Here is a 16,611-nt window from a genome sequence, read left to right as displayed (position 1 = left end):
TAATTTAACTGGTCATTGAATTAAAGGGGACCTATTATGCCCTTTTACAAAGTCTTGATTTTGTTTTTGGGGTGTGATAGAATATGCTTTCACTCTTGATTGTTCAAAAAAACAGATTATTTTTCACATATTTTACATTATTACAGCTTTTCTCTCTCCAGTCTGGCTAGAACGCGATGAGCCCGTCCTTCCGAAATATGAAATGTGCTGTGCTTGGTTACTTGGCCCAGTGTGTTGTGACTGGCACCGCTTAGCGTGTGTTCAGTGAAATGTCACGCCCCTTATCATAACCACGAGTTTCATCTACTCAGATGTAAATATTTAGGATGGCGTCAATTTCAAACCAATTCAAGCAATTCAAACCAACGGATTTCAGAGAGGCATGTTTTTTTTGTAATTTTCTTATACATTTTAGATCCGATGTTATACATCATTTAATCATACTGTATTTGTCGGAAACGGTATGGTAATACAAACAGTAATCAATCACACAACCATGGATCATTTTCCTAAGAGGCGGTGAACAGTCTTACAAAAGCGAGAGCTTACAAAAGCTACAGTAAACATTATATCAACACTAATGTTGGCTACACTGTAAAAAATGATTTTTTGGTGAAGTAAATACTACTGAAAAAAAACAATGTAATTTACATGAAAAAGTTAGTTCAGGCAAGAATTAAAGAAACAAAGTAAATTCCATATCAGTACTTAATTCAAGCGAGTAGAAATGAAAGCGTAAATATCAACTCAATAAAATTAAGTAAAAATTACTCAGCTTTTCTGATACTGGGGTTCCCATCATGCACTGGACCTTGAATAATTAATGAGGTTAATTTTTCACTGGTTTCCAGCTGTATTTACATTGTTTTATCATTGCTTTTGTTGTCAGGATTAGTAACTTGCCATTTTGTGACATTTCGAGTAAATTTTCTGCTCAAAATGACACATTCAAACACAAAAACGATCCATCAAATGTTACCGTCATTGTGTATTGTCTACCAAGTATTGAGGTCTTTGCATTCACATGATGCTTAACATCTGACATGCTGTAGTATAAATTACTTAGATAATCTAAGTAAAGCACATACTATAAATGACTGGTATAATTCAATATTATTGTTTGAGTGAAATGTAATTTCAACTAAATCGATATTAATCAACCTTTTACTAGCCAAGTTAAAATGACTTATTTTCTGTGTTACTTTTTTTACTTAATAGTTTACTTAATTCCATATTCCAAGTAAATTTAACTTAAAGATTTCTAATTAAAGCTACTGATGAATATGTTTAGGTTTTTACTTGGCAAATCTTTGTAAATTTACTAGCATTTTCTGAGTGAAAAAAGTTGCCTAGCTTTTTTCAAGTAAATCCTACTCCAAATTTTTTTCAGTGTAGCAGGCGAGCGGAGGTAAACAGCTTTGTCCTTTGTTTACATTGTAGTTTGTTGCAACAATATAAAACTTATAATCAAAACTGTTAATAGAAAACGCAACTAGAAATAAGACATACAAGTTGTGATCCACAAACAACAGATTGTCCAGACAAAGTGGGAACTGCTCCGTTTCAGGAGAAGCTTTTGTGTGTAACCTGCATTGTACTCTCTTAGATTCTGGAAGCTGTTCTCCGTAAAATGCGCAGCACACAGATAAACGTTGGTGTAACAATGTTCATGAACAGTGTCTAAAATAAATTTTAACCACTGAGGTGATAATACACGGGGCAACTTTTTGAGCAATGTTACTGGGCAATGTTGCCGTCAAAATTCCAGAAATATACATGTACAAAAATTATATAAAAATACAAAAATTGAGTCATTGAGAAATTTGCTGTCCAGAAAGAAAGGAGAGCAAAATGTATGTTCAAGTAGGAAACATGCTTTTTGGTACTGCTTTGTATTTATTTTTTTAAAAACCCGCCCCCCCAAAAATAATTATAACCAGCCGCCACTGCTCTTTGACATAATGACAACACTGTCTTCTCTAATGCAGCTCAGCCAGGCCTCGTCCTCTTTTTTACATATTCTGTGGGCGGGGATTATTTAAATAAGTAACATTGTGACTTCATAAAGCCCGGAAAAAAATGCGTTGTATTCCAAGAGTCATTTGTTATAGTTCTTGGAAAGAATATTCTGTTAAATAAAATATCTTGGAGCTTTGTAACCTTGCAGAACAGCAACATCACACACTAACTAAAGTTGAAAAAGTGAACTTTAAAGTGAAGTTTAACTAATGTGATGAGATCATGTGACAACTATGTAGCAAACTACTGCTTGAAATGATTATTGTTGTGTACTGTTATGTTTCACAATATCAGTTATCAGTCCTGAGCAGTAATCGGTAAGATAGAGTTTCATTCTGAATATAGCCCGTTTAAGTTAGCTTTGCTAGTCTAATAGTTTAAGTCACTTTATATTGGATGGATTTGTTCATTCTTAGTGTAACAGCCAGTATATTGTGGCCAATTTGAATGGCATCTATGCAAGAATCAATTTCCAGTTCTCAATCTTTCAGTCTTTCCATTTCTATTGTTAGGAATTTTATTCAGTAGATACATAAAAAATGCATTCATTAACTGAAATGCAGCAATTACTCATGGCTCCCTGTGGCTTGCCTAAAAAACACAACCCTCTTAGTTCTGCCTGCACTTTTCCTTTACTTTCCTGTGATTTTAGAGGAAAATGGGCTTGTAATTCAACATTATGTCTTCAGTTGGTTCCATTAGGCCTAGATGTTAGGCCTAGATGTTAGGCCTATTGCCCCCCTCCCCCTCCCTCTCCTCCCTCCTCCCTCCCCCCTCCCCCCTCCCCCCTCCCCCCTCCCTCCTCAAACATGTAAAAGCACAGCATTGGTTTTGCTGAGCCAGGTGGCTGTAGTTATTGAGAATCCAATGACCTACCAATGCAAACCAGGTCCATGAAGCCGTACATGGCATAACAGATCTGGAAGAGCAGGTCCTGCCTTTGCCACTTGGCCGAGGGGCTGAGGGAGGACCACACCAGCCAGGAGATACTGGCTATCAGGAACAGTGAACCCAGAACAGCTGCAGCTATCTGGACTTTCTCTATCACTGTCAAAGAGATGGCCTGCCACTGGAGACACAGAAAAAAAACGATGAACTAATAGATAGCACAGTACCAGACGCACATTTAAACACACATGAAGAACAAGAAAACACTGAAAAATATTAAACAGTACACAGATAATATAAGTGACTTAATATCAGTCAGAATAAAAACAGACTAATAATATAAACAAGTATGCATTTGGTAATATGACTAGAATTAGTCTGTAAATTAGACTGATGCAGAGGTACACATCTTCCAAAAGTTTGTGGTCAGTGAGATTTTTTTTTATGTGTACTTTTATTCAGCAAGGAGGCATTAAATTGATCAAGACTTGTTACAAAAAATATATTTCAAATAAATGCTGTTCTTTTGAACTTTCTATTCATCCAGAAGAAAAGTGTATTGTGGCTTCCAGAAAAATATTTTAGAGTTTACACAGTGTTTTTACCATTTATATAAATGTTTCTTGAGCAGCAAATCAGCATATTAGAATGATTTCTGAAGAGTCTTGTGACACTAAACACTGAAGTAACAGCTTTTAAAAAAAAAATTGGTTTTATTATTCATATCATTATTTTAAAGGTGCGCTCTGGAAGATCTTTGAGATGAATTACATACAAAACAAAAATACTGAACATACTGTTCTTCCCTTACCCCAATTCACTACGGTAAGCTCACAATAATATTATATTTTGAGCAGTTGGGATGGATTTGGCAAGAAAAATGTCAGAATAATTTCTTAATGTTTCCATAAATGTTTCCATCATTTCCATAAAATAAAATATGGTCTGTCTACTTGCTCAGACAACTTTCTTTCTTCCTCTTCCTCTTCTTCTTCTTCTTTTTTTTTTTTTTTTTAAATACGTGCCCTGTAGACGTTCTTCTTGCTGGTTGTAGATCTTGGTGTAGAATGACAGATCTTATCATAGGCAAGTCAACCGAAAGTACAGCTGATGTTAAAAAAATAAAAAATAAATAAAAATAATTCAGACCTTTCAAGGACTTTCCAGGTCCAATATCCTCAAATTCAAGGACATAATGTAGGGACACATTTCAAGTGAGAGCAAGGTTACACCGTGATACCTTGTCAGATACATTGTTAAAGTTTTCATGTGTCAAACAACTGCAAAAAAGCATTTTTTTTTTTTTTGGCCATATGACAGAGATCTGATATTCTATTTGTTGTATTTCTGTTTTGCATAAAACCAAAGAATATTCGGTATATTAACTTTTGCATGGATTGTATTGAAAAGAGCTTAGGCTCATGTAACCAGAAGTTTTAAAGGTGCACTGTGTAATTTTTAGCTGCATCTAGTGGTGAGGTTGCGAATTGCAACCAACAGAAGTTACGGTGGACAACAGGAAAATATTTTGTTGTCTGAGACAAAGATAAATGAAGAGATTGTTTACGTAATTATTCAGTAAAATTATATGTTATTGCGAATATTATTGTTACTTGTTCATCATTGTGTTAGTGTTATTCGCTGACTTTAGCTAGCTTCTTTGCATGAAGAACAACATAGTGACGAAACGTGTTTGTCTGTTTAGGGCTCCTGTAGAAACATGGTGGCGCAAAATGGGTATTTCAATGTAAGGAGACCCACAATGTATGTAGATAGAAATGGCTCATTCTAATACAAACACAACGGTTCATTATGTAAGGTATTTAACACCACTGAAAATAAAGTTATGTATATGATATTGCATTTCTGTCAACAGATCCTCCTAAATATTACACATGCACCTTTAAGATATATGAATATGCTTTTAAGTTTTCTTGCCTCATGGGTTTATATTATCTTAACAAGCAAAGCAATTTAACATTACATTACATAAAATATTTGGGCAACAGATTATCACAAATGTTTTATGTTTATTGAACACAATGTACAAGCCCTATTCGGACGTAAGTTTTGTAAGTCCACGAACACGCAAACGTGCTGCTCGTGTGGTCAGTCACATGATTGTCTGCTGTAAATAAAATGTCATATGCTTGGAATAATACGAATAAATTTGTATTTAATTTAATAAAATAATGTTCTATTTAATACATTATTTTCTTATATTCTTATATTCTTGCATTTTCTCAAAAGGATGTAGGCTAATTTAAAAAAAATATGGAAATAAGTTGAAACAAGTTAATTCAACCTATTATTTACACGAGGTAAAAATAAAGATGCATTTGTATTTTTAATGTTATGCATAATAGCTTACATATTTTAAAATTGAATCATATATATTGCTGTCACAATAACGGCCCATTTCAAATGTTTACGTGCTTTTTACTCTTTCTCCTTTTGGTTTGCTGAGGTGGAGCGGTTAAGCGCAACAGTTAACGTTATCGTATACGTATGTTGATCGGCAGTGATCAAAAAGGATTTAAACAGTGAATTTTGAAGTGATCTCTTCTTGTAAACTCAGATATGTGGATTCAGACGGCAATTAAATCACCACACGACCTTGGTGTTTATCAAAAAATAAAAATAAATAAATAAAAAATATGCGGGTGGTGGGAGAAAAACACTGACATTCTGGATTCGGACGGCAATTAAATCACAGACCAACCCCTAAATGATGAAAATACCTTACAACCCCATGAGAAACAATTACCGTTCGAATAGTGATTGACTGAACATATTTGGGTTCGGTATAAGCACTGAAAACATATCCAACATAGTGCAGATCATTATAAAACATTCCAAATATCATGAAACTTGCATTTTCCAGGTATCACGTTTCAGCGGTTTCAGCCTATTTTTGCAATGTTTCACGGTGTGTCTGTGAAACGTTAAGGTACCATCATAGTAGTCATGGCAACGTACAACACAAAGCACCTCACGCGGGAAACACTTTACGTAATGCGTAAATGCGCGTAACTAAGGTAAATCAAGCAAGCTAGTAGGCTATGCATAGGCCACGAAGTGTTGGCGAAATAACACATTAGCGAACTGGAGGAAATAATATTGCATTCTTTCCAGAAAACTTTTTGCACAAAATAAATTAAAGTACTTTCAAGGACCTGTATCCATGAATGTTTATTTTCAAAAACTTTCCAGGGGCCTTGAAAAAAAAAAAAAATCTGATTCACAAACTTTCAAGGATTTCAAGGACCCGTGGGAACCCTGGTAATTGTATGGCCAAAGTTTTGAAGTGCACCTTTAAAATAACCAAAACAAAGAAGAAAGTGTCCTATTTATCATCTGAAGGTCAGATCAAAAGAAAATAAAAAAGGCTGAAAGTAATATCATTGAGAGCAGAAGCTTTGAACCCAGACAAGCAAATGAATCATATGAGCTGATCATATGAAAGGAATAAGATAAACACACTGCTAATGCTCTCAGTATTATGGTGGTACAATGGCACAGTGATAGTATCAGATGGCTATATTTTGGTGCTGAATGACTACCATATTCATATATCATAGGCTACATGGTATGCCAAGGTGCACTATATGGCCAGAGAATGTGAACATCACCTTCTAATGAATGCGTTTTCTACTTTAATCAAGTATACTATACAGCCATGTAAATGTCCAAACAATGAGACAAAATATTTTCTTTTTCAACTTAGCAATGCTCTCTGCACAAAGCGGGATCTATAAAGAAATTATTTACCGACTGTGGTGAGGAAGAAATTGGCTGGCTTTCAAAAAAAGCCCACCTGAAACTCAATGAGCATCTTTGTGATGACTGTGAGCCAAGCGCCATCATATAAAATCAGTGTCTGACCTCACTGATGCTCTATAATGACTGAGAGCAATGTTCCCTGCAACCATGTTCCCACATCTAGTGGTAAGCCTTGCCAGAAGAGTGGAAGGGAGGATTGATGCCTCATTAATGCCCATGGCTATGAAATGAATTGTCCATGGTTTTGCTTAAACACATTTGGGTATTGTGTTCAGGTGTCCACCAACTGTATTGGCCATTTAGTGCAATGCAAATAATACCTGCATGGTGGACAAAACTAAAGCAGTTTTACTCCGTAACACATGCAAGTATATTTATTTATTTATTTGGACTTAATCAGAGTTTCTTCATTTTAAGTTGTTTTTCTTCACTACATTTCAAAGCATAACAACAAATCTTTCTTTAGAGCCAATTCTTTTCAATGAACTGTTCACAACTACTGATTCAATAACTCAGGTTAACAAATCACTGAATTGGTCTTGTCTGAATTTAAAATGAGCCTAGAAGCAGGAGTAATATGATCCCCAGAGCTCGACTGTGCTGACTTCTAAAACAATTCATAATGATGTCAGACTAACTTATTTAAATTCTATCCTATCAGTGTGACTGGGGCATTAGACCCCTCTCTCTTTAAATAAGCACTTTGAGCAGGAGGATGGAGTGTATAATATAAATAAATAAAACCATATTATTTTACTTTTAAAACATGTACTGTTACTTTTTAAATCAAAATGGATTACTTTTACAAATGTAATATTTCATCAGCGTACATGGAATTACCAAGGAACATAAAAATAAAAAAAAAACATGCTTTTGGTAATAATAATGTTAAAATAAGGTCAGGCAAGCATTGAGTTACCTGTAGCGGGTTCTTGGTGCTGATGGCGATGACCTGGTATTTGTAGTAGCAGAGTTCGCAGCTCCATGATCCTCTCTCACTAATCCACTTTATTAGACAGGGCTCATGAGTGCAGCGAACAGAACCACTACAGCGACACGGGCTCAGCAGCTCCCCCTGCAGGACACAACACATGCTCACATTAGCAGTAGCTAATCTCCCCCGATTTATCAAATAATTCGGAAACCAGACACCCAGACTGATGATAAATAAGACGCTGTGTATGGTTCAATCCACAATTCTTGACAAAGATGAATACAGTCTTTAATAAACACAGAGAATCACCCAGGAGAAATCATAATTCACACACATTAAATGAAGACGAGAACCAACAAGCAATAGAACCAAACAAGAAGTATAAATCATGAACTAAACGAGACACAGGTGTGGTTAATCGGTAACTAAGGAAACTAACAGAGAGTAATGGTCATGGTCAAACTGAAATGAAACACGTAACAAAGACACAGGAACGAAAACACAAAGATACAAAACATAACCCTGACAAATATATTCTTGAACTAAGGGTACGCTTACACGACAACGATATGATTAAAACTGAGAAGTTTTTGCTCTGAGTTTTCCGCATTCAGATGACACCATTGTCAAAAAGATCCCCATTGACATGGATTCGCAAAAACGACTAAAAACCTTGTATTCCCTGTATTCTATTCATTAGATGGCGATGAAACACTATAGACCGAACACGTAATACGCATGTGCATGATGTCATCGTCTTCAGAGATTCACGTTTTCGCTGTTTACACAGAGACCGTTTTCAAAAACTTGCACTTTGAAACCCATTTTCAAAAGTTTGCGTTTTCAGGCCCCCAAAACTGTTAATGAACGGCCAAAGCGTATACAAAGTTGTATGTTTTTAGCTGAAAACGGTGTCGTGTCCCTAAGTGTAAATAGCAACAAAAAGTATTTTCATTGCATCCATAGATGCAATTTACACTAAGTGATAAGAGTGGTATTTTCTTTGCACTAAGTGCAAAGTATTAGATTCTAATACTTAGTGCAAATAGTGGCAGATACTAGTGTATTGTAGTATTCAACAGTATGCAGTAATAACAACATATTAAGCGTATTTGATTATATTTATCAAAATAATTCATGTATGCTGCTTTATTGGGATATTACTACTAAAAATGTCATAACTTGACCTTCCGGTGAAACAAACTTATCTCTGGCCTGCAGGACTTCTCCAAATATTTAGTCCTCTTAAACCCCGCACCTGCAAAGCTCACAGTCATCTGCCTCCGTTTTTTTGTGCAACGCCCACATCTCAAAATAAACAACCGATGCAAAACCAAGTCATTGCCCTACTTTTTTTTTCTTCAATAATATGTTCCTCTCATGTACATCACTATATGGAAGAAAGGAGCTACTTCCTTTTTTAATCTCGACTTTAAGGAGCAGTCACATTTACTCTTACAATATTGCCAATGGATCTTATTTGCCTGAATTTTTTTGCTAATTTAAAAAATGTAAAACATAAATATCATTAATTATAAATTCATAAATATTATGTTTTTGGAGAGTCGTACCACATTTTACAATCTGAATTAATCGTGCCTTTTCATAAAAAGATCAAATCATGTGATATATAATTTCCTGACTTAGCAGACAATTTTTTTTAGTAGAGAAGCAGTTATTAAATCTTCATTATTATAACAGTACAGTGTTGTATCACACAAACATTTATATATATACAAATATATACAAAATGTTTAACTTTAAAACATGCTCATATAGCTATTCAAGCCATTGTATGTATGAATGACATTTGATTCTCTTTATTGTTCTCTTTATTTTTGAGCAAGTTAATAGATCCAGACCAAAACACAAGTGCCACGTCATTGACCCGTCCAATAGTTGTACAAATTATTAATGGGCTCCACTTAAGAATCCACAGACTGTTACTAGGGACATGACCTTGGCGACCTTCACAAGAACTACTCATTCATTTGGGGAATACGTTTAACAGTGCTGCTTGCCTTGTTAAAAAAACAGAGCAGTGTCCGGTCTGAATTCAACAGAAAATTAAAACGCCAGAATCTCTTTTCAGCAGCAAAGGGACATAATTAGATTGATTGCTACTTTGCAACCCATGTGAATCATGCAACTGAGACAACAAACCTACTGCCTCCAGTGCTGCATGCCAAAATATCTTCACAGAAGCCTCATAGCAGTATTCACAATGTTTCAAAACACAGCACATCTCAAACGTGCCTCATAGTGAGGGTTGTGTGGGTGACAAATAGTTGCCTAATCCATGCGTTTATTATTAGCTCATTTAACCAGTGCAAAGAATATCTGTACATCCGCTAATGTCAAAATTACAGAATTAATTACACAAGTGCAAACATTGGTCAGAGCAAATTCCTTTAATTAACACCATTGCTTTGTGAATAGGAACCAAACACAATGGCGGCATCCATCATTTGGCCTTACAAACACATACATCCACACATACAGGCACAATAATGGGGGATGATTAGATAAAACCAGCTGTTGGGTCACTGGCACTTGCTCACTGTGGCACTGATAGATATTACCTTCCTGTGCTGATCAGACTTGGTACACTGTCTCTTTTATATTGTTTCAGTTTAGCATCTAGATAAGGGGGACTGAATTTCCATCAGCATAGAGAATTAATTATTTACTCAGAGCGTTCTTAGAAGACGACGTTTGGGGAGAGATCAGGACGGCAACTCAACTTCCCTTCTAGTTTTGCAGGGTAAGAAAACACAGATCACTACTTTGCCCTGGAGCTCTGAGGAGCAGCGCTAATGAGCATTGTTTCCAACAATCTGCATCATGTCCCTCACTGAACTTACACACTCATTTTGCTCTACATGCACACGGTTATGACCAATGTCTTTAACAAGAAACTCATTCACAAACTGCTGAAAAAAAAAGAAAGAAAACAGTCCCAATTTTGCTCACGTATAAGCAGTTGTTTATCTGGTCTCTTGGGGAAAAATTTAAATTTAAAACCTGAAATTTGTTGCTCAACTGCTGCATTTTTACTTTTATTGTTTTACTTTTATTAACACAAGTTGGCACAGTTGCTTAGATTCTTGTCTGTTCCTTATTGTCATGTGGCTTTGGAAGATATCTTTGCTGTCAGCCAGAAACCTTGTACGTCCAAAACCTCTATTTTTCAGGAAATGAAAAAACACTGTATTTTAAAAATTATTAAACTGTCAAAGTTTTTCAAAGATATTGTGGCTTTATATATGGTCAGACATTTGCATGTGTCATTATATTATTAACATTTTACCAAAATTAAGCTCCAGTGGAGTTACAATGTTTTTTGACCAGTACATTTCTGAGAATTTTGTCCATCATTAGAATGGCCACATCTGAGGCAGTAAGTGTATTGCATTACGATTTCATTACAATTTCATTAAGTTTACTGTAGCTATGTGGGTGCTCAGTTTTCTTCTCTCATTTGGTCAAAATCCCATGTTATAAAATATGTTATAAAAGTGGCTTTTTAACACAGGCTATTTACAGACAGTACTGGCTATGACTTGATGACAAATAGACTTTTGTATATGTATTTATCTAATATAAAAAAGTTTTTGAAAAAGTTGCCAGACATCGCCAGCATTTTTGATCATTTTTACAAAAGTTTCATGGCCCCTCAGAATATTTAGTTTACTTCTGAATATGCAATACATCAAAAGAAAGAACAGACCTGCTTTCAAAAAAAAAAAAAAAAAAATTTATTCTAGCTTCATACATTCCTTTTTTATCAACACTTGAATGTGGGTAAGTTTCATAAAAAAAGCGCCTCGGTTACGACTGTAACCTCGGTTCCCTGAAGAGGGAACGAGCGTTGCGTCGAGAATGACGCTATGGGGAACGCTTTGCGTGATGACGTCTTGAAGCACATGTAAAATCAGTCCAATGGTGTAGCGGGACGTCAGAGGCGGGTGACGTCACGTACCAGGAAGCTATAAAAGCCGGCCCGAAACAGAAAACGAAAGCTTCGTAAAAGTCTGAAGTCGAGCTGACAGGCATGAAGGAGATATGGCAAGGCGACGCAACGCTCGTTCCCTCTTCAGGGAACCGAGGTTACAGTCGTAACCGAGGCGTTCCCTTTCAAGGGAACTCCCGTTGCGTCGAGAATGACGCTATGGGGAACGTCTATACCAACGCCTCCATAGCTACGAATGTCTGTCCTGTGTGTAATCTAATAGAGCAGCACTAGGATGACAAAACATGAGACCCTGGAGCAGAGTCTAGATCCAAAGAGTAAAACCTGACGAAAGTGTGCGGTGAGGACCAGCCTGCCGCATCACAGACATCCTGTAGTGAAACTCCTGAAATAAGGGCCTTAGAGGCCGCCATACTCCTTGTAGAGTGCGACCGGACAGCCAAAGGAGAAGGCTGCCCAGCCGCCTCATAAGCAAGTGAGATAGCCTCGACCACCCACTTGCTCATTCTTTGCTTAGACACCGGCCCTCCCTTGTTAGGGGAGCCAAAGCAAACAAACAACTGATCACTTCTGCGCCACAGGGCAGCTCTGTGGACGTAGGCGTCTAACGCCCGAACTGGGCAAAGCAAATTATTAGCCTCCTGGTCCGCATTCTGGAAGGGAGGAGGACAGAAGGCCTGCAGAATAATAGGTCTGGCCACATTAGTGGGGACCTTGGGGACATAACCCGGTCTGGGATGGAGAAAAGCTTTCACCATACCCGGAGCAAACTCTAAGCAGGACGGAGCAACCGACAATGCTTGAATATCCCCAATTCTCTTAAGAGAAGAAATGGCAAGAAGGAAAATAGCTTTCAAAGTCAGAAACTTTTCCGAAACCTCCTCAATGGGCTCAAAGGGGGCCAGGGACAGGCCTTGTAGAGCAATGGACAAGTCCCATGGCGGCACCCTAGAGCGGACTGCAGGCCTCAGCCTCCAAGTGCCACGAAGGAAACGAGATACCAGAGGGTCCTTCCCCACAGACATTCCACCCAAAGGAATGTGGTAAGCACCTATGGCCGCCACATAGACCTTTAAAGTGGACGGGGTCAGACCTGCAGTGAACCGGTCCTGCAGGAACTCCAGCACTGTACCAATTGGGCAGTGGACTGGGTCCAACCGACGGTCACTACACCAAGAAGTGAATACTCTCCACTTCAGGGCATAAAGTTTCCTCGTGGAGGGAGCTCTGGACTGTAGAATGGTCTCAACAACCTCAGTTGAGAGACCTGACTCTATGAGCTGGGCCCCCTCAGAGGCCAAGCCCACAGGTTCCACAGTTCTGGGCGGGGGTGAAATATTGAGCCCCCTGCCTGGGACAGAAGGTCTCTCCTGACGGGTAACTCCAGAGGATGCCCGTCGAGGAGGGAGACCAGATCGGGAAACCATACTCTGCCCGGCCAACGCGGGGCTATTAGAAGCAGGCAAACCCGGTCCCTGCGAACTCTCTCCAGAACTCCCGGGAGCAGAGAAACTGGGGGAAAGGCGTACAGACGTAGCCTCGGCCACGTCTGAACCATAGCATCCAGTCCCAGAGGAGCTGGATGCGTGAGGGAGAACCAAAGTGGACAGTGAGACGTCTCTCGAGACGCAAACAAATCCACTTGTGCTTGGCCGTACTCCCTCCATATCAGCTCCACCACCTCGGGGTGGAGCCTCCATTCCCCGGGCCTCGGCCCCTGCCTCGACAGAGTGTCTGCTCCTATATTCTGAACCCCGGGGATGTAGGCTGCTCTGAGTGACAGCAACTTCCCCTGGGACCACAAGAGGATATGGCGTGCCAGATTTGATAATGGGCGCGAGCGCAAACCCCCTTGGTGGTTGATGTAGGCGACTACCGACGTGTTGTCCGTATGCACTAACACATGGTGTCCCCTGAGGTCTGTGACAAAGCTCCTCAGAGCCCGGAAGACAGCTAACATCTCTAGGCGATTGATATGCCAGGAACGATGATGGTCTTCCCACAGACCTTGAGCTGAGCGACCCTCCAGGATCGCTCCCCAACCCGTGAGGGAAGCATCCGTCGTTAGCAGTCTGCGACGACAAGAAGCTCCCAACACTGGGCCCTGGGACAGGAACCAAGGTTTCTTCCACATAACCAAGGCACGTAGGCATCGCCGCGTGACCTTGATTGTGCGAAATGGGTTGCCCCTCGGGGAAAACCCCCTGGTCCTGAGCCACCACTGCAGGGGCCTCATGTGCAGCAGTCCAAAAGGTATCACGTTGGAAGCTGCTGCCATGAGACCCAACAGTCTCTGGAACTGTTTGACAGTGAGTAGCTGGCCTAGCTTTACACTTTTCACAGCTGCAAGGATGGACTCTATACGTGGCAGTGACAGGCGCGCCTGCATCGACACTGAGTCCCAAACCACGCCTAGGAAAGTGGTTCTCTGGAGTGGAGAAAGCACACTCTTCTTGGCGTTCAGCCGTAACCCCAGCTCTTTCATGTGGGCGAGAACAACATCTCGATGTTGAACCGCCAACTGATGCGACTGAGCTAAAATCAACCAATCGTCGATGTAGTTCATGATGTGAATCCCCTGAAGGCGCAGAGGCGCCAGAGCTGCATCCATACATTTCGTGAAAGTGCGGGGTGATAAAGCTAGGCCGAATGGAAGAACACGATATTGGTATGCTTTGCCCCCGAAAGCAAACCTCAGGAACTTCCAATGACACGGACGGATGGAAATATGGAAATATGCGTCCTTGAGATCTATCGTGACAAACCAGTCCTCGGACCTGATCTGTGGCACGATCTGTCTCAATGTCAACATTTTGAACTTGAGCTGCATGACTGACTCGTTCAGAACTCGAAGATCCAAAATGGGACGCAATCCCCCGTCCTTTTTTGGAACTATGAAGTACCGGCTGTAAAACCCGGTTTCCCTGTCGGAGGGAGGTACATATTCTATGGCCCCTTTCTCTAACAGAGTGTTTACTTCCTGTTCCATAACCAGAACCTGCTCGGGGCCCACCACTGTGGGTAGGACCCCCATAAACCGAGGTGGGCGTTTCTTGAATTGTATCTGATACCCTTTTTCTACGGTCTGCAGGACCCAACGAGAAACATTTGACAGTAGCTTCCACGCTGTCAAAGATTCTACTAGAGGTACCAGCCTCTCGAGACTGGTTTCTGGATTTTGTTGTTGTTGAGCAGTCAATTCGACGCCCTGTAACGGCGCACCGGCAGGGAGCGACCGAACAGACTGCTCTAACACCCTCCTCGGAGGGGGCGGGCATCCCGAGGCCACTACGTTTCCGGGTGGTCCTTGAGATATGTGCTCGCCGGAGACCGCTGCGCCCTGTAACACCGATGGCGGCAGGGTTGGCAGAACGGTCCCCTGAGGGTACCGAAGAGAGACGGGCACCGTAAAAAGAGGTGTTTTTCTCATAGAAAGAACGGCGGGGAAGAAGCTTTTGAAGAGCAGATGCTTGTTTAGCGGCTTCTTGTGATTTTGCAACCGCAATATTTACTGCATCCCCAAATAACCCGGCAGTGGAAACCGGAGCGTCTAACAGAACATGCTTTTCTTTGTCCTTAATATCGCTCAGGTTGAGCCACAGATGCCTCTCAGTAGCCACCAGGGCTGCCATAGACCGCCCGATAGATTTAGCGGTCTCCTTGGTGGCTCTGAGAGAAACATCCGTGGCTCTGCGCAGTTCAGCCACAGTGTCGGGACCGATTCCCCCGCCCTCCTCTAAATCCCCCAATAATTCTGCCTGATAGGCTTGCAAAATGGACATCATATGCAGACACGCTGCAGCTTGACCAGCGGCTGCATACGACTTATTAATCAGGGAAGATGTCAACTTTACTGGCTTTGAGGGAAGTGTAGGAGCCTTCAGGGAAGATGCCGTTGCTGGAGAGAGATAGCCCGCGAGCGTCTCTTCCACCTTCGGCATCTCCCCATAACCATGCTCTTTATATTGTGAAATGGTGGAATATAGAGAGGTGTGTGGTGTGTAAACTCTGTAAGAGACTGGTCTCCCCCACGATCTCGACACCTCGGTGTGGAGATCGGGGAAAAACGGCAGGCTCCTACGCTGGGGCTGAGCACGAGATGGCAGGAAGCGTTCGTCGAGTTTGCTTTTTGAACGAACGTCCTGCCTATCCTCTGGCCACTCAATAGACAATCTGTCAACTGCTCTCGTGATCACATCGAGCAGTTCTTCAAAAGCATGAGACTGAGGTGGCGAATCCTCAGACTCAGCATCAATACTTACAACATCCAACTCCTCAGAGCTGGATAGTTGCAGTATTGGTGCCTCTATCGGGGGGGAAGAAACCGCAGCGCGTGCTTCCACACCCTGATGAGAGGCACTGGATCTGTCAGTAAGAGGCTGAGATAAGGCAGAGCCCGTCTCAACATCCACTGACAGATCCATTTGCGAACCCCAGGTCTGAGATCGCCGCCGAGCCTCAGCCGCGGCGGGACCCGAGCCCTGGGGAACGTGGTCGGGATTGAACCGAGCCAACCGGGATCGGAGCGTCCGCAATGGAAGCGCACAGCAATGCACACAGTCACCACCCTCGAGTGCTGACTGGGCATGCTCCTCTCCCAAACAAACAACACAAAGAGTGTGTGTGTCACCTCCCGTTAAATAACGCGGGCAGGGATGGACACACACTCGATACTGCTGCTTGCTCGCCATATCTGAATAAATATATATATATATAGACAGACAACACCAAATAACAAGGACAGATTTCAACACAGAGCGCGACTGAAGACTCAGAAAGCTTTCGTTTTCTGTTTCGGGCCGGCTTTTATAGCTTCCTGGTACGTGACGTCACCCGCCTCTGACGTCCCGCTACACCATTGGACTGATTTTACATGTGCTTCAAGACGTCATCACGCAAAGCGTTCCCCATAGCGTCATTCTCGACGCAACGGGAGTTCCCTTGAAAGGGAACTACATTTTGAGACTATAGACTTTGAGACTTGTCAAAGACTATACGTCTGGATGGGATTCAG

General features: G+C 40.8%; 1 protein-coding gene across 1 annotated transcript in view; it reads right to left on the bottom strand.

Annotated features, from left to right (window-relative positions):
* marchf4a (membrane-associated ring finger (C3HC4) 4a) overlaps window positions 1-16,611 on the bottom strand; it is a 56,195-nt gene that overhangs the window by 19,353 nt on the left and 20,231 nt on the right. Inside the window, exons 2-3 of the mRNA XM_084104037.1 lie at window positions 7,610-7,765; window positions 2,896-3,088 (exon numbers count right to left, since the gene is read on the bottom strand). Coding sequence (XP_083960163.1) covers window positions 2,896-3,088; window positions 7,610-7,765 — 349 coding nt within the window. The remainder of the gene's footprint in view (window positions 1-2,895; window positions 3,089-7,609; window positions 7,766-16,611) is intronic.

The sequence above is a fragment of the Abramis brama genome (genome assembly GCF_963993115.1).
Source record: "Abramis brama genome assembly, chromosome: 2".
NCBI lineage: Eukaryota > Metazoa > Chordata > Actinopteri > Cypriniformes > Leuciscidae > Abramis > Abramis brama.
Note: the sequence above shows the minus strand (reverse complement) of the source record. Positions and strands in the feature narration are given on the sequence as shown.